This window comes from Bufo bufo, chromosome 11 (assembly GCF_905171765.1).
Source record: "Bufo bufo chromosome 11, aBufBuf1.1, whole genome shotgun sequence".
In the NCBI taxonomy this organism is placed as follows: Eukaryota; Metazoa; Chordata; class Amphibia; order Anura; family Bufonidae; genus Bufo; species Bufo bufo.
This window is the reverse complement of record NC_053399.1, coordinates 53,634,215-53,652,962: the sequence shown is the minus strand read 5'-3', so window position 1 is coordinate 53,652,962 and position 18,748 is coordinate 53,634,215. Positions and strand designations below refer to the sequence as shown.

Below are 18,748 nucleotides of genomic sequence, written 5' to 3'. Positions count from 1 at the left end.
TTTTCCGTCAGTTGGGGAGCTGACGGGCTCCTTATCTCTGCTCTCTGACATTATAAACATTCATTATAGCTCAGTTACTATCTTACTGATAAGAATGTGGCTTAAATAAGTGTTTTTGACCTCTTAGTAATTTAGAGATTTTTATTAGATGTTTATTAGATGACCCACACAAAGTAAAAGTACCAGTCACACAGTTTGAAAAACAGTTAACCCTTTGTGAGAGAAACACTCAATATTTTTAATAAAATGCAATCAAACAAAAATTGCCTCCGAAGGTGTACATAGCCTTTAAAGCTGTATTACATTAGGCAGACTATTCCGATTGTCGGAAAAGAAGCGTACATGCAGCAATCTCCTCCATGGTATGGGGAGGAGCGATCTCTAATGCCATCGCTCATCCCCATACTGAATCACTGTTTCCTGGCAGCAGATCATGATTAGACAGCACGGCCTGCCGCTGGCAAGTAATGATTTTTAAACTTGCTGAAAGATTGTGGTTGCCCAATGAACAAGCATTTGCTCATTCATTGGGTAATCAACGGCAGTATTATACAAGCAGATTATCGCTAACAAGTGTTTGTATGATTGGCCCGACAATCACCTGGTGTAATACAGGCTTAACTGTGTGACTCGTACTTCACTTTCACTTTGTGTCAGTCATCTAATAAACCTTATCTCTAAATTACTAGTAGCTCAAAACCACTTATTTAATCCACATTCTTAAAGATATGTACTGATATGAACTGAGCTACAATGAGTGTTTATAAGGTCAGAAAGCAGAGATAAGAAGCCATTGAGCTGTCTGAAAGAACCAGAGTAAAAACACAGCTAATGCTACTAGAGAATCTCAAGGCTGTATAGAGAAAGTGGCTCAAAATTTTTAACAAAGAGCAATTGAAAAAAAAATATATTTTTCAGCTCAAAATGAGTACAATGCAATAATAGCCTTTAATGTAATGATAATGCTGCACAAGATTTTCTGCCATGGATTTTATTAAAATCGCTGTGTAAAAATTATATTTTTGTACTTACCGTAAAATCATTTTCTCGTTGGATGCATTGGGGACACAGCACCATGGGTATATGCCCAGCTGCCACTAGGAGACTGACACTAAAAGAAAAGTGTTGGCTCCAGCCAGATGGGCTATACCCACTGCTCAGACAAAAAACTAACCAGTTGGTTCGAAAGCAGTAGGAGCGTCAAAAAAAACTGACGAACAGTGAAGCCAACATGTCTTAAACCAGAAAGAGGACCATTATCAAAGGGTCCCGGGAAATCCGGAAAACTTGAACAAAGAAAAAAAAAAATATAAAAAAAATAAACAAGGGTGGGATCTGTGCACCCCAATGCATCCAACGAGAAAAGGATTTTACGGTAAGTACAAAAGTCAATTTTTCTCGTGAATGGCATTGGGGGACACAGCACCATGGGATGTCCCAAAGCAGTCCCAGAGGGTGGGAAAAAACAGCCATCCGAAGAATCTAGCACACAGCCGAGCCGCTTGCAGAACCTTGCGGCCCAAACTAGCATCAGCAGAGGCCAAGGAATGAATATGGTAAAATCTGGAGAAGGTGTGAGTGAGGCCCAGGTAGCAGCCTTGAAGACCTGGGAATGCTGGACCGCCCATGATGTCTCGACCACCCTAGTGGAGTGAGCGGTCAACCGGGAGGGGGGCTCACGACCCCTCGCCACATAGGCTTCCTTGACGGCCGACCTAATTCAACGGGAGATGGTAGCTTTGGATGCTTGTAAACCCTTAGTTGAACCCTCAGAGACAAGAAAGAGAGAGTCAGATCGAAGGTAAGACTCCGTTAGCTGGAGATACAGCCGAAGCACCCAAACCACATCCAGACAGTGGAGAGACCGCTCTCTGGGAAGAGAGGGGTTGGGACAGAAAGAAGGCAGAACAATCTCCTCATTAATGTGGAAGGAAGAAACCACCTTGGGAAGAAAGGAGGGAACTAGGCGCAGGGCAACCTTGTCCTGGTGAAAAAGCAAAAAGAGGGACCGACATGAGAGCGCCGCCAGCTCGGAGACTCTGCAAATGGAGACAAATGAAAGGGAGACCTCCTTCAAAAGCTTGAAGGGAGAGGACTGAAGGGCACCCCCTGAAAGTCTTAACCTGGGAACGAGAAGCCAAGGGCCTTTGGAAAAGGACAGGCAAGGCCGAGACCTGACCTTTGAGGGAGGCCAGGCGGAGACCCTTTTCAAGGCCGGCCTGAAGAAAGGCAAGAATCCTAGGGACAGAAAAAAGGAGAGGGTGAACCTAGCCAGATTCACACCAGGCAAAGTAAGCCTTCCAGGTACGATGGTAAATCCTGGCCGACTAGGGTTTACATGCATGAAGCCTAGTCTGGATGACTGACTCGAAGCCTTAGAACCGCGACGTTAACAGCCACACTGTTAAATGAAGCCGAGGTAAACTCGGGTGGAATAGCAGACATTGCGAAAGGAGGTCGGGACGCAGAGTTATCTGCGAGTCAGACCTCACGCTCCTGTAATTTGCCCACTGGCCCCTGGTATTGCCCATACGGCACAGGTAGGTGAGTGTTAGGACCAGAGCTACTTGACAAACCTTGGCGGGGTGCTCGGGCTCAGACATGCCCTCCACAGTAGGATATGTTGGCTAATCTCTCAATTTTAACATCAGTTTGAGGGTTTAGTAAGACCGCAGAGTGCACCTGTCTTTGCAAATATTATTACATCTGTGCAGATCACCTGCCAACGGAGGGGAAGGAAGGATCTGCCGAGGGAGACGGTTAGCTGGTTCAGCCACCAGCGCAAGTCCCGGCAGACCTGAGGGGACAGGCAGATCAGGCGATCGAGGCCTGGCGGGGACTTGTTCCACCGGGCAAGAATTGAGAGCTGAAGGGCTCGGGTGTGGAATTGGGCATAAGGAAATGCCTCGAAGGTGGCAACCATCCAGCCCAGAACATGCATGCACGCCCTGATGGGCAGAGCAGATGGCTTGCGAAAGCGGGTCACACCTGACTGGAGAGCCACTACCTTGTCCTGAGGGAGGAACACTCAGCCAAGACGAGTGTCGAGGCCCATGCCTAGAAATTCCATCCTGTGACTGGGAACCAGGGAGGACTTGGTGTGATTCACCAGCCAGCCGAATTGGGACAGCACGGACAAGGTTATGTGAAGGCTGGACAGGTTGTCCTCCCGGGACAATGCCTTCACCAGAAGACCGTCCAGGTAGGGTATTACGGCAACTCCCCTGGAACGGAGAAGTGCGACCAGAGGAGCCAACACCTTGGTAAAGACCCTCGGGGCAGACGCCAGGCCGAAGGGCAACACCACGAACTGAAAATGCAGAGAACCTACCGCGAAGCGAAGGTACCTCTGATGAGACTGAGCGATGGGGACATGCAGATAGGCGTCTCGGATGTCGATGGACGACATAAACTTGCCCACCTCGAGGGAAGCAATCACCGATCTGAGGGACTACATCCGAAAGTGGCGGACTCAGACAAAATAATTGAGTGCCTTCAGATCCAAAATGGGTCGCGTAAAACCACTGAAAACGTTCCACGGTCGGGACAGGAACAATCACCCCGTGCGTGTGAAGGAAATAAATGAAGGGACTGAATGGCCTGAATAAAAGAGGCCACCCGGGCGGGGGACCTGGACGGCGACGACTGGAAGAACTGACCCGTGGGAAGAGTGGAGAATTCTATTTTGTACCCGGAGGAAACTACCTCCAGAACCCAGGTGTCGTTCACGGTTGCGCTCCATAGATTCTGAAAAGAGAGCAAACGACCCCCCGCCCGAGGGGGCAACTCAAGCGGGGGAAACCAGTCATGCAGATAACGGCTTTACAGACTGGGGTTTGGAGGGCGTAGGGCGTGCGTGCCAGGAGGGCTTGGCCTTGGAGGAAGGATGAGCAGTCTTTGTCCTGACGGGAGGAGGAGTCCCGAAAGGAACGAAAACGCTGAGATCGCGATGAAGCCATAGGACTGCGGAAGCGGGAACGGTTCTGGGACAGGAAGGACTCAGAAATAAGCTCCTCCAAATGTTTTCCAAATAGCCTACCACCCAGGAATGGGAGAGATATGAGCGCCTTTTTCGAGGCGGCATCCGCAGCCCAGGCCCAAAGCCAAACCGTGCGGCGGATGGCCACCGAGTTATTAGCAACCCTACAAGAGTGGCATGCCGATTCTAGTGAAGCATCACAAAAGTACATTGAGGCCTGGAGAAGAAGAGAGGCAAGGAGATGGAGCTCCCCCTGAGCAGAATCCAGGGGTAAGGACCGAACAAGCTGTTTGGCCCAGACCACACAGGCCTTAGCCACCCAAGACGTCGCTAAGGGGGGGGGGGGGTAGTGGAACCTGCTGCAACGAATGCAGACTTGGACAAGGAGTCTATCTTCTTGTCCAATTGATCAGACAAGGACGCCACGTCGGCCAAAGGAAGGGTGGTGACCTTAGCAAGTCGGGCCACTTGTGCATCTACCTGAGGAGGGACAGACCACATAGTAATTGAGTCCTCTGAAAAGGTAAAGAGGACACCCGAACCCTTGGCGGGCTGAAGACGCTTATCCGAGTGATGCCAGGAGTGCGTCCAGATCCGCATGGCTAGAGAAAACCAAATCGGGGAGCCTGGAACGGCGGAATGAAACAGATCCCTGAGCTAAGGAGGAGGGGTCTTCGTGCACGTGGAGAACATCCCTCCCTAACTTCCCTGATGAGATCCTGCATGGCCGCAGACAGGGCAGTGCTCTGCTCTGATCCAGAATATCAGAGTCAGAGGAGTCCCCCGAGGCGGCGGAAGGTGCAGCAGGGGAGGATTTGTCGCCAGCCTCAGACCTGTTCTGGGAATGACCCGAGGATGCCAAACAGGAGCGGGACATAATTGTGACAACCCAACGTAGTTTGTGGGAACTGGTGTCAGAACGTGAGCATGCCCAATCCGCGGGGGAGTCCCTGGGAGGGGCAGAGGCGGCTGCAATTTGGACAGGCAAATGGTCCAGCGACTCAACCATGGATTTGGAGAGTCGGGCCAGGTTCCCTATGGCTTGGGACAGGGAAGAAGCCCATTCAGGAGGAACAGACACAGAAGGGGTGGTCAGGGCATCCTGAAAGGGTCTGAGGGCAAGGCACTGCGCACAAACGGGCTCAGGCTGGTCGCAAGGCAACTTTTTATTACAGTGGGCGCACACATAATACGGGGGGGGGGGGGGGGGCTGGGAGTCTTCTCTGGAAGAGGACATAAGGGCTGAGTGAGAGCCTGAAAAAAGAAAAGGAGCCAGGCAAACTCCGCCCCCCAAGCAAAAGTCTGTTCTAAACTGGGATAGGAGGGGAAGGAGACCCCTCTCAGTAGCCTAGAGAAGCGGGGAGGCGCCAAGAAAAAGCACGGTAAGCGAGGGGGCACTGGAGGATGCGGCCTAGTCTAGGTAAAAGCCGGGCCCTCGATTAATGGAGCTGCCGGGAAAAGAGCGCCATCGGCAGGACAGAACCGCGAGAGACCAGCGGCCCTCCTGGGAGAGACAAGACCCCCCCCCCTCTCAGGTTAAGCTAACAGTGCTGGGTCATAATCCAGGAACTTCTGGATTGCAGGAAAACACTTTAACCTGGGGAGCCACAGACCATGCTAGAAGCAGGGGAAAAACAAGGCGCCGCAGGGTCACCCCTTCGGCAAACTCGCACATATGTGGGATTACTGGCATGTAATGGGGGGCTGGTGACCAGCAAGGTACTGAGAGTACACGCCCACAGGGGGTGCAACTAAAGTGGATATCCACGATGGAGCCCCATCCTGCAGCAGGCAGAGACCTGCAGGAGAAGAAAAAAGAATAAAATAAAAAACAAAAAGCAGCAAGACCTGCAAAAATACAGAGCAGGTCATGTCTGCCTCCTACGGACACTAGACTAAAACTGGTTAGTTTAGTGTCTGAGCAGAGAGTATAGCCCATCCGGGTGGAGCCAACACACTTCTTTTCTAGTGTCAAGTGGCAAGCTGGGCATATACCCAAGGTGCTGTGTCCCCCAATGCCATTCACGAGAAGTATGGTACTCCATAGAGAACAAATAGCGTGGCAGTGAGCATTCTTGATTGCCACTCCATTCATCTGGAGGGTCTCGGGAACCAATTTCTGGTGATCTCTGGGTTCCCCAACGGTTTAACCCCCGCCAATCAGATAGTTACTTCCTATACTGTGGATGAGGATATATTTATATCTTGAAATAACTCCTTTAATGAACTGCTGACATTATGGTAAAGGGTTATAGTTGTACGTAGCTAAATGTTGCTTCTCACCATGGTAAGTCCAGGTTGCATTCCGGCACGAATAGCTTCCGTCTGTGTTGCAGTGAACTGGATGGTATTCCTAGATACAGAACATATTGATGTCATACACATCAGTAAAACTGCAGAAGAACAAAGTAATGTGACAAAAATACCACATTGATGCTTCATACACAACTAAAAGGGCCAATTTGTCACTGATTGAAGAAAATCTAGAAATTTAGCTTTTTCCTCTTTGGCATAGTGCTCAGAATTGGCCAGTATGTACACTTAATTTTGTGCATTAGCAAAATCATTTTTAATCTGATCATAATAATACTTATAATGAGCTGGAGCTGTTACCGCTTAGGCTGGTTGTATGGGTAGGGCCCACGGTTGGGAATAACATGAGGCTCCACAATCAATGTGAGTGGCTCATCTTGGGAGGCTCCTTCGTCGCTGTCCTCTTTTCGCTTTTTACCTTTGCCCCCGTAGCCAGGAAAAGTAATCCTAGGGTATAAGAAGGTTATAAAAAAATATTAGGGCACGCTCAAACCATACAAAGGTCAGCATTATTCAGTCACTTCTAGAAGATAAATTGTTACCTGAAAGGGGCCTTGTGCAAGGATGGGTCTTCTACAGTGACCTTCACCTTATACCCAGGAAAACAAGCCTTCAGATGGTCAAGACTCAGAAAGGTATCATTGAAATCTAACGTCTGGATCTGATTTGGCATTTTCGAGTAGTGTGCACTGCTGGGATCACCATATCCCAAAATAATATCGTGAAGCCAGTCAGGCACCACACACTCCGTGTTCATGAGCTTCCTGATGGTCTCCAGGACGGCCTGCAAAGGTGAATTAAAATTAAGAAACAGCATTTAAAGTAATGGTCGAAATTCACTGCAGACTATAAAACTTTGTTTTCTGTATTTCCATGGCTCTGTTCACATTCTCATGATGGGTGGTGACCCCAGCAGTCCAACCCTGTGGATCAGACACTTATTCCTAGGGCCTAAATTGTCTTAATGGGACAACCTATATTAAATCATGTTAAGCATCAACAACCACAAAATAATATTTCTAGACTAGGGCGAGTTGGGTGGACGTGACTGCGCATGCACAATAATATGTGAAACCCGCCAACCAGAGAAGCCGGCCGATGGGGTAACAGACAACACTGCACAGAAACCCTATGGCTGAGTGCATGCTGCCATTTTTTTTGCACACTCCTCTAGAAATGTCCTATATCCCTATCCACAAAACGAACAAGAATAAGACATGATCTATCTGTTTCCAGGGCCGCCGAACAGAGTGCTGTCCTGAAATGCCGATCGGATGCGGACAGAAACTATGGCCGTGTGCATGAGCCCTTACATGGTTCTTTCTGCACAGTCCTTTAAATGACACTTGAGTGAACCGAATCTACGTCCTCCTGGCTGTTCTTTGAAACCACAGAATCTACAGTCTTGTGAATTACTTCTTTTTACGCCCCATCAGCATCTTGTGATGCGCTGTCATCAAGTCAATAAATGGGGCCTGCTCAGTGCAGGAACAGCCATTAATGGACCAAAGTCCGGCTAACTGGAGCGCACATCCATTCTTGTCCATCTGTTCTGTAGAACGGTGCACGGCTCAAGTATGAAGCTGCTGACACATGGCTCAGGTAAGGTTACTGAGGGACTCATGTGCACCCTATGGGAGGTGGCATGCTGCATCCAGTGCTCCTGCTCAGTGAGATGTCACAGCTTCCTTAGTGCCAGGCGCCTCCACCCGCAATCAACTGCAGGGAGAAAAATGCTGGACTGCTGCTGCAGGACACATTGGGGGGTCATTTATTAGAGTGTTTTGCACCTGTTTCTTCTAATTTGTTCCCTTGTTTTAGCCACATTTACTAATACTTTTGTGCCTGTTGTGGAGTCTTTTTAGACTTGTTAGGCTACTTTCACACTTGCGTTCGGAGCGGATCAGTCTGGTGTCTGCACAGACGGATCCTCTCCTATAATGCAAATGCTGGTATCCGTTCAGAACGGATCCATCTGCATTATATTTCACAAAAAAATCTAAGTGTGAAAGTTAGTCAGACGGATCCGTCCAGACTTTGCATTGAAAGTCAATGGGGGACGATTCGATTGCAATTGCACCATATTGTGTCAACTTCAAACGGATCCGTCCCCATTGACTTAGATTGTAAGTCTGGACGGATCCGTTTGGCTCCGCACGGCCTGCTGAGCGGAACGGAGGCCAAGCGGAGCCAGACTGAGGCATTCTGAGCGGATCCGCATCCACTCAGAATGCATTGGGGCTGGACGGATGCGTTCGGGGCCGCTTGTGAGAGCCTTCAAACGGAACTCACAAGCGGAACCCCGAACGCAAGTGTGAAAGTAGCCTTAGACAGTTTCATGGCGAGGACGGATTTTCTGAGCGTGGCTACGTGTAAGGCGTTTTCTTTCCAGCCTATTCACCTTTGTACGCCTTTTTTTTAAGTATGAATTCGCCAAAAATAAGTAAAAATAAGACTCGTTTTTTGGCACAGTTCTGCTTGTCTGCGATGTGTTGGGCATAAAAACATGTATATGGCTGCGACTTTTTGCCGCACATTTGCGCCTATTTCACTGAGGCTAATTCAACAGTCTACGTTGGTTTAATCACATTCTATAAAAAAATAAAAAAAATAAAATAAATAAAATGATGAGCATGATAAATGACCCCACAATGAGCACACAGTGGTTGTCATATATTGACAGCCCTGCGAGCCCCTCTTACAGGGGTCTCTATTAGCACAGACCACTGCAAAAAGCTACATCCAGCCGCAGGGAATAGGCTACGTGTAATGTAGTTTCAATGGTTGCATATATTATATACAGTCCTTGATCGACCGCAGCCGGTAATCGCTAGTGGTTCTCACAGACTAACATACCGGCACGCAGCAGTATTAGTCCAGCTGAGTCCCTGCATATTTCCCAGGGAGCAGCCGGTTCTCTGCAGGAACCTCTGCCGGCAGTGTGAAACAGGCCTTGCAGAAGCTGCCCTAGACTAAACATAGGTACATGGCAGATATGTTATATGTTCTGATTGTGGTGTACAGTAAATACAGAGCTGGGCACAGGGACATACACTAAAACAGAGGGCCTTGTAAGACCTGGTCCATCTCCGCAGTCAAACACCTTCCCTGAGCTTCTCCTTTAAAGGGAATGTGTCCCTAGATTTTCTTCTGCCAGGAAAAATCTGATCGTAGCACAGACCCTTTTTTTCAAATCTGTTTTAAATTTTTTGATTGTAGAATTTTTTTAACGGTTTCCTGAACAGGAGGCAGCCATCCTGCCTAAGCTGCTAACAGCATTTAGGGTTCAGCTACATGGGGATCTTGGTCACGCGACAGCCGTCATACCCTCTGACTGCCATGGGATTGCAGTGTAACAGTGCTAGCACAGAGATAAATAGGGGCGCACTGCGATTCTAACATGTGTGCCCGAAACCCCAGAATCGAGAAAAATCCAACGCTGATGGATTTTTTGCGAATAGGGGACTAGGTCATGGCACATGTGCAAGTAGTGTTGTGGCCCCAACTAATTTCTATGCTAGCACCGCTACATTACAATCCGCGCGACCAAGATCGCCTTGTAGCCAAACCCAAAGAGATATGTTTTACAGCAGCCATCCAAGGGCCACAGACATAATACTCTGGAGGGGACTCTGACTTCTATGGGAGAGTTATCTAGGCATTCTCGGTGACCTGTGTAGAAGCCAGAATGGAGTAGATAAGCTGTGATATCACCCACTGTGAACAGAGGATCCTGTGTTATCAATATATAGGTGATACCTGTCATTGTAATCCTGCCTGTGAAGAGGAAATCATTGCTGAAAAGTGATCTGTACAGAAGAAGTGACGCCTATTAGGCAAGCTTCACACTACTTTTTCTACTTTTTGCATTTTTACACCACTCACTCCAAGTTGGTAATGTGGATGTAAAAGTGGGTGTGGCTAGCCATGAGACTTAAAAAAAAAAGAAGAAGGTCACAATCTCTCTCCAGTAGAGTAGCTTTTATAGACACAAGATGTGACATTTGATAAATATGGCATATGGTAAGACCATGCAGACTCAAGCAAAACGGACTTTAAATATTCCCCTCATGATAAGTTCCCCCCATAGATACTGACATGGAAAATCACAATAACATCACAAAAAATTCTAATATGTTTAACATTTTAAAAAAAAAACACGATTTAAATAATAGGACATTTTCGGATGAAATATTCCCAGATGCTTTCTATCATGATGCTGCACAATCTATTGATAGAGTGCATGAAGCACAAATGAGTGGGGGGGTGACAGCTACAATCCCAGGGACAAGCCAGTTAAAAGTTTTTTTTTCAGGTGGAAAATATCGATGACCTATCCTCATCAATATTCTACCTTCCACCTTACTCCTTACTCCTGTTCTCATTTGCAGAGAATGCCACACACTTATGTTCTTGCCGCAATGAGATGGGGATTATGAAAAAAGTCCAGCACCTGACAGCCTCGGTAAAACCGTAACGGAGCAGTGAACGGGACAGGAACTTATTACCACGGTCACTTTCAGTGGAGGACACAACGAACACCAACCTGTTGTTGGGATCATGAATAGTTCTAGCAGTCAAACCAATCCCAACTAATTCTCATAACAAGAGGTGTTAGGTACAGTCTTGCATAGGACTGCAGGAAAATATCTACTATGTTATTACACTGTACCAACAATGAATCTCTTATATTTAGGGGTTAGCCAACCCATGAAATGCTGCACCATACGCCCGGGCCCGTCACACACAATATACAGTGCCTTGCAAAAGTGTTCACCCCCTTGACTTTTTTCTTATTTTGTTACATTACAGCCTTAAGTTCAATGATTTGTTAATCTGAATTGTATGTGATGGATCAGAACACAATAGTCTAAGTTGGTGAAGTGAAATGAGAAAAATATATAAAATTAAACTATTGTTTAGAAATAGAAAACAGAAGATTGTCATGTGTGAATGTATGCACCCCCTTTGTTAGGAAGCCCATAAAAAGCTCTGGTGCAACCAATTACCTTCAGAAGTCAGATAATTAGTGAAATGATGTCACCTGTGTGCAATAATCTAAGTGTCACATGATCTGTCATTACATATACACACCTTTTCTGAAAGGCCCTAGAGGCTGCAACACCTAAGCAAGAGGCATCACTAACCAAACACTGCCATAAAGACCAAGGAACTCTCCAAACAAGTAAGGGACAATGTTGTTGAGAAGTACAAGTCAGGGTTAGGTTATAAATAAATATCCAAATCTTTGATGATGCCCAGGAGCATCATCAAATCTATCATAACCAAATGGAAAGAACATGGCACAACAGCAAACCTGCCAAGAGACGGCCACCCACCAAAACTCACAGTCCGGGCAAGGAGGGCATTAATCAGGGAGGCAGAACAGAGACCTAAGGTAGCCCTGGAGGAGCTGCAGAGTTCCACAGCAGAGACTGGAGTATCTGTACATAGGACGACAATAAGCCGTACGCTCCATAGAGTTGGGTTTTATGGCAGAGTGGCCAGAAGAAAGCCATTACTTTCAGCTAAAAACAAAAAGGCACGTTGTGAGTTTGCGAATAGGCCTGTGGGAGACTCCCAAAATGTATAGAGGAAGTTGCTCTGGTCTGATGAGACTAAAATTGTACTTTTCGGCCAAAGAAAACGCTATGTCCTGCGCAAACCCAACACATCACATAAAGAACACCATCCCCACAGTGAGACATGGTGGTGGCAGCATCATACTGTGGGGAGGTTTTTCAGCAGCCGGGACTGGGAAACTGGTCAGAGTTGACGCAAAGATGGACGGTGCTAAATACAGGGATATTCTTCAGCAAAACCTGTACCACTGCATGATTTTAAGGCTAGGACGGAGGTTCACCTTCCAGCAGGACAATGACCCCAAACACACTGCTAAATAAACACTTGAGTGGTTTAAGGGGAAACATGTAAATGTGTTGGAATGGCCTAGTCAAAGCCCAGATCTCAATCCAGTAGAAAAACTTTGGTCAGACTTAAAGGGAACCTGTCACCAGTTTTATGGTGTCCTAACTAAGGGCAACATAAATAAGTGACTGATTCTCTTAGCACAATGCTGGGTCACTTTCTTTAATTGACCCAGTCAATCTGCCAACATCTTGTATTGAAAAGCTCCAGCTGATAATGATGAGTCATGAATATTCATGAGCTCCTGACTCTCCCCGCCCACCTGCTGCTGAATGACAGTTTGTTTCCATAGGAATCAGCAGCAGGTGGGCGGGGGAGTGGCTATAGCTCTGAATTAAATATACGCTGGACTCAATGACATCACGACTGACTCCAATCAGCTCATTAGCATGCAGCATCTTTGTGTGTATATTATGAGATAACCATCTGTCACACCAGTAAGTGAATACATCTAAGGTACTTTTTAGTAGTTAATGATTGTATATAATTAGTTAGATTATAATCAAATATCCACATGACAGGTTCCCTTTAAAGATTGCTGTTCACAAGCGCAAACCATCCAACGTGAAGGAACTGGAGCAGTTTTGCAAGGAGTAATGGGCAAAAATCCCAGTGGTAAGATGTGGCAACTGCTCATAGAGACTTATCCAGAATGACTTGGAGCAGTGATTGCCGCAAAAGGTGGCTCTACAAAGTATTGACTTCAGGGGGGTGAATAGTTATGCACATTGACTTTTTCTGTTATTTTGTCCTATTTGTTTGCTTCACAATAAAAAAAATTAAAAAAAAAAATCTTCAAAGTTGTGAGCATGTTCTGTAAATTAAATTATACAAATCCTCAAACAATCCATGTTAATTCCAGGTTGTGAGGCACCAAAATAAGTAAAAAGTCATGGGGGGTGAATACTTTTGCAAGGCACTGTACTTACCTTGCTCCTGGTCCGCCGCTTCTCCCCGTGCACGGTTGAAAACATTTAGTGTCCGGGAAGGGGGGCTCAGCCAATGGCAAGCAGCAACGAGCCTCCCTAGCATCACTATTGACGCTAGGGAGGTTCGTCCCCGTCTGACATTGGCTGCCCACCAACTACCACATCCGCGCATAGAGGGAAGCAACGGCAGCCGTGCCGGGACCAGGAGCGATGCAGGTGCTGGGGAGCAAGGTAAGTACATTGTGTGTGAGGAGCCCGGGCGTATGGTGCAGCATTTCAGGGGTTGGATAATCCCTTTAAGGAAAGTATCCGGGCCTACCTTAAAGTTGTTCTCTTTTGGTTTTCTCCTCATGATCACATTGAAGGTTTCGTACACATCCTCAGCCGCATTCTGAATGGTGTTTGTCATGTCTTGCTGATACTGATTGGGGTCAAGAAACACCCGGTATGTCCTTGTATCTCCTTTAAGTTTGGGTTTAGGTTCAGGTCCTAATAAAAGGAAATTGCCAATTATAATCTCCAGGGTTTTATGCTTTCCGTTGGTCGCCCACTCTACAGAGGGTGGGGTACACTGCCCGTATAATAATTTACCTTCCTCAATGACTCGCCCCTTTTCATCCAGCATGCCTTGAATCTCACAGCCTCGGACATACATCAGACCAGTCTGCTCCACAATGGATTGTCTCCTATCGATCTTTGTGCCGTATAGTAACATTGGCCGCAGAGTGACCAGGAAGCAGACGTCATGTTTCCGGAGACCTAAAATGACACGTTACGTCACATCTAATAAATAAGACTATTCTTTCATATAAGGCTATATTTTCACTGGGGCAGTGCTGAACTAATCTCCATCCAAATCCACATTATTCGGAGGGCGTGAGAACAGAAGATTCCAAAACAACAGAAAATTAGGACTGTGGCAAGTGAACTATTTCTCTCATGGGGTCGAAAGGGACAGTGAGGAGTGTAATTGGCATCAGCTCCATAGACATTAAAGGGGTATTCCATCCAGTTATTGGAAGTTATCCCCTATCCCCGAGATAGAGGATAACTAAGAGATCGGCGGGTTCCTACTACAGGGCCCCCCACCAATCACAAGAACGGGGGCCCTGTACCCCATGAAGCCACCCTGAAACAGAAAGAGCAGCTGGTTGGAAAAGTGCGCTGTCGATCCTTTTATTTCTATAGAGGAACCGGAGATAGCCGGGCTGAGAGTTATCAGCTATCCCTGTGGATAGGCGATAACTTTCTATGACCGGTATACCCCTTTAAATGAAGCTGGAAGACACATGCTCAATGACTGCTCTCTTCACACTCTTCCTTATTGCCGTCGGATGGGGGCACTAGTGGCACTGCCTGCAGTCAGACATTTATTATACATCTGGAGATAGGTGTTACATTTCAATTTAGGGGGAATTTTTTTTTTTTTTTTTAAAGTTCTCCATAGCACTATGCAAGAAAGTGATCGAGTTTTCACACTGGCCACTGTGCCCCCACTATAGGCTGTGACTCTTCAGCTTATGCTGGGTATATTGGGAGCATGGTAGGTATTCATCTCATCACTAGAGAGCAGGACTACAATGAAAGGTAACAGATTTTTTATAAAGGTTCTTTTTTCCCCTTTACAAACACATACCAAACCAAAACGTGATGTGAACACAGCCTTCACCAACCTTTACTTATATAGCTTGTTTTCTGTCAAATTCCGGACTACTGTATGTTAATCCGAGTGTATTTCACGGCAAACAAGTGCAGAGAAGCAGTAAATGCCCTCTTTTTATGGTTAACACAACCACCTCATTACAAATAGACGTAAATAAAATCCCAGCCGGATCTCCATCTCTATGAAGCACTTTGGACGGCCAACAAAACAATCTTGCCGTTTTAATCCAGCCAGACATATGGAGATGGCGGGGGCACCCGTACCGCTCAGCTGTTGGCCTGGCTCATTCAGTAATGGTCAAACACACAGAGGTTACATGCGGTGCCAACAGAGGTCAATTTAAGTGTAGTGCTGCAGCCAGAGGACCGCCAGGGATCTGTTATGCTGCCGGGTGCCAGCTGGCAGTGCCCTGCACACTACTATCAGGACCTTTAACACATAAATCCCATTTTGCTGCATCAGCTGCCCTGACGTCCCATAACCTTAAACATGCTTATTTTTAGATGAGGACCAGGACAAGAAACGTGCCCATTAGAAACAATAGTGAGGAAGCATACTGACGTGATCGATACGAATTTGCTCTGTAAGATATAGGGGTTTAGCGGGACATAACTATTAATGACTTCTTACGATGGATTGCTGGGGTGCAGTAACCGGGCACAGCCGCGACATGGGGGACGGAGCGGTGTAGTTCCAGTGCCTGGTTTTACCACAGCTCATAGAAGGGGGTGTTGGAAAAGCCAATGTGGACAACTCCTTTAAATAGGCCATAAGCATTCGAGAAATGTCAGCTAAAAACATCAATTTTGGCGCGATTGACCAACCATCCAATGTGTATGCCCACTGACAGACAGTTATGAATGGATTACTAGTAGTGTGTAATGAGGGTCCAGCAAGGAGTTACCAGTTGGGGGGCAGGGGGTGTCTCTGGACAGTGACACTGGTGGCACTGATTGCTGGGACATACCCCAATTGGTAATTCCCAGCTCAACCTCTATTGCAAACTGCTAGCAATCTCTTTATAACTTCTAGCAGGAATAATAAAGGAATGCCTCCATCCAGAGTCATGATAGATGCCCCAGAATTGTGCTTACATGGGGAATGCATATAGTTGCTAAAACAGACATTTCTGGTGAGGTGACAGGTCCTTTAAGGATTAAGCTAAGTTAGCCCTTCAATACACAATCCTAGTTAAACCTGACGTGTTACTTTAAGTGGCTATAACTTTCAAAAGCTTTTATATATCTAATAGACTAGCTGAAGGACCCGGCTTCGCTCGGGTATATTTAATCTATTTCATTTAATGTTTGTGCGTGTCATTAAAAGATATCAACACTATCCACTATAAGGCCTCATGCACACGACCATTGTGTGCATCCGTGGCCGTTGTGCCGTTTTTTTTCGCGGACCCATTGACTTTCAATGGGTCCATGGAAAAATAGGAAAATGCACCGTTTTGCAGACGCATCCGTGATCCGTGTTTCCTGTCAGTCAAGAAAATATGACCTGTCATATTTTTTTGACGGACAACGGTTCACGGACCCATTCAAGTCAATGGGTCCGTGAAAGAACAATGGGTCCGTGGCCGTAGGTTACTTTCATACAGACGGATCCGAAGATCCGTCTGCATAAAAGCTTTTTCAGAGCTGAGTTTTCACTTCGTGAAAAATCATATCCGACAGTATATTCTAACACAGAGGCGTTCCCATAGTGATGGGGACGCTTCTAGTTAGAATATACTACAAACTGTGTACATGACTGCCCCCTGCTGCCTGGCAGCACCCGATCACTTACAGGGGGCTGTGATCCGCACAATTAACCCCTCAGGTGCTGCACCTGAGGGGTTAATTGTGCATATCATAGCCCCCTATAAGAAATCAGGGGCTGCCAGGCAGGAGGGGGCAGACCCCCCTACCTCCCCAGTTTTAATTTCATTGGTGGCCAGTGCGGCCCCTCTGGCCCCCCCTCCCTCCCTTGTATTATTTTCATTGGTGGCACAGTGTGCGGTCCCCCCCCCGGCCCCCTCTCCCTCTATTGTATTATTTTCATTGGTGGCACAGTGTGGTTGCCATGGTTACCGATCGGAGCCCCAGCGTTTAAACTGGGACTCCGATCGGAACTCTCTGCTGCCACCAATGATAGGGGGCGGGGGAGGCCGCACACTCTGCCACCAATGAAAATAATACAATAGAGGGAGGGAGGGGGGGGGCAGGGCCGCACACTGGCCACCAATGAAATTAATACAATAGAGGGGGGGGGGGGGGGCTGAGGGGGGTGTGGCTTAGCGGGACCTGGGGGCAGCGGTAAAGTTCGTCTTTTGAGGGTGGACACATTGTGGCAGGGGCGTGTCTGGGCTCCATCCTGCAAGAGTGACGCCCACACCTTACTGGCTCATTTGCATACCAAATAAACAGGATTTTCAGAGGATAAAAACATCTATTGCTGGAACAAAGGCACATCTTGAAATAAGGTACTAAGTGCTATTAGGCCATGGCGTTACTTCAATAGCAATTATCCTGGTGACAGATTTCCTTAAAGCTCTTCTACAGCAGTGAAAAAACATGTCTGGGTTGTTATGGAAACCTGGAGTAAAACTGTGTATGTGGAGGCTGGAGGACCTGCGAGCCTCTATTGGCTGATAAGGGTCATGTGACCAAGCTTCTATTGGCTGATGCATTTTTTGGGAATATCTCAGGAACGGTACGTCCTAGAGAGCTGAGACCTGGTCTAAAACCTTCCCGGACACCTGATGTACCTGTGTGCCAAATTTTGTGATTGTAAATCAGACGGTGTGGATTCCTTTAGCGGACATACATACATACATACACTCAGCTTTATATATTAGATTTAGTGCTGACCCAGTGTGTCACAAAGAAAATATTCCCAAAGGCTTTACCCCAGATTTTTGGACAAAAAAAAAAAGTTTAAAATATGGAGCAAATGTCAATTTACAGCTTTTTATGCTTTATGTCACGTGACAATTAATAAAAATCGGGATGTGGGTGGAGCTTAAAGGGCAAACACATTTCAAATAAATGATACCAGAAAATCTTAGCTGGAATAGGTTTCGGTTTCTGGCACCTCTTCACAAACTGGTCCCATTTTATGCCAGCTGGCTTTGTACCATGACTGCTGTGTGAAATGCCATCCCTTAGTAAATGACCCGAACGGTACTTTATGCTTGTGGTAAACCTTGGTCAATATATTTAGTCGATTTATAAAAAAATTATAAAAATCCTACATTTAAAAGGTTTCTACCATCAGAAATACTGTTGTGTAGCTGACTGACAAAAGCGATGTGCTAATGTCAGCACTACATAACAGTATGTTTTTTACATTTCTCCCTGCAGTCGTTCTGATAAAATACACTCTTCTATAATATGCTAATGAGCCTCTAGGTGCTATGTAGGTGTAGAATCACCTCACCCTTTATCCCGCCCAGGTCCTCTGTTTTGCCGGCTCCTCTTGATTGATGTCCAAGTTCCATGCATTGTTCAGTAAATTTTGTGCCTGCGCCGTTCACTTCTGTATTCTGTGCAGTGAGTGAAGGCTGCGCTCCTGGTGACTGCTTCCTCACTGCGCCTGCGCCGACTACGTCACAGTGAGGAAGCAGTCACCAGGAGCGCGGCCTTCACTCACTGCCCCTGCGCCGACTACAGAAGTGAACGGCGCAGGCGTAGGATTTACTCAACGATGCATGGAACTTGGACATCAATCAAGAGGAGCGAGGCGGGCAGAACGGAGGACCTGGGCGGGATAAAGGGTGAGTAGACGGAGCCTCTAGGTGCTTATTAGCATATTGTAAAAGTGTGTATTTTAGCAGAACAGCTGCTGGGACAAATGTAAAAAACGTACTGTTATGTAGTGCCGACATTGGCGCATCACTAATGTCAGTCAGCTACATAACAGTATTTCTGATGGTAAAAACCCTTTAAG

The 18,748-nt window shown here is 46.7% G+C and overlaps 1 protein-coding gene across 1 annotated transcript in view; it reads right to left on the bottom strand.

The window, feature by feature from the left end:
- Window positions 1-18,748, bottom strand: part of AQR (aquarius intron-binding spliceosomal factor) — a 127,166-nt gene that overhangs the window by 41,442 nt on the left and 66,976 nt on the right. Inside the window, exons 18-22 of the mRNA XM_040411358.1 lie at window positions 13,741-13,908; window positions 13,469-13,638; window positions 6,835-7,076; window positions 6,593-6,739; window positions 6,263-6,332 (exon numbers count right to left, since the gene is read on the bottom strand). Of these exons, the coding sequence (XP_040267292.1) occupies window positions 6,263-6,332; window positions 6,593-6,739; window positions 6,835-7,076; window positions 13,469-13,638; window positions 13,741-13,908 (797 nt within the window). The remainder of the gene's footprint in view (window positions 1-6,262; window positions 6,333-6,592; window positions 6,740-6,834; window positions 7,077-13,468; window positions 13,639-13,740; window positions 13,909-18,748) is intronic.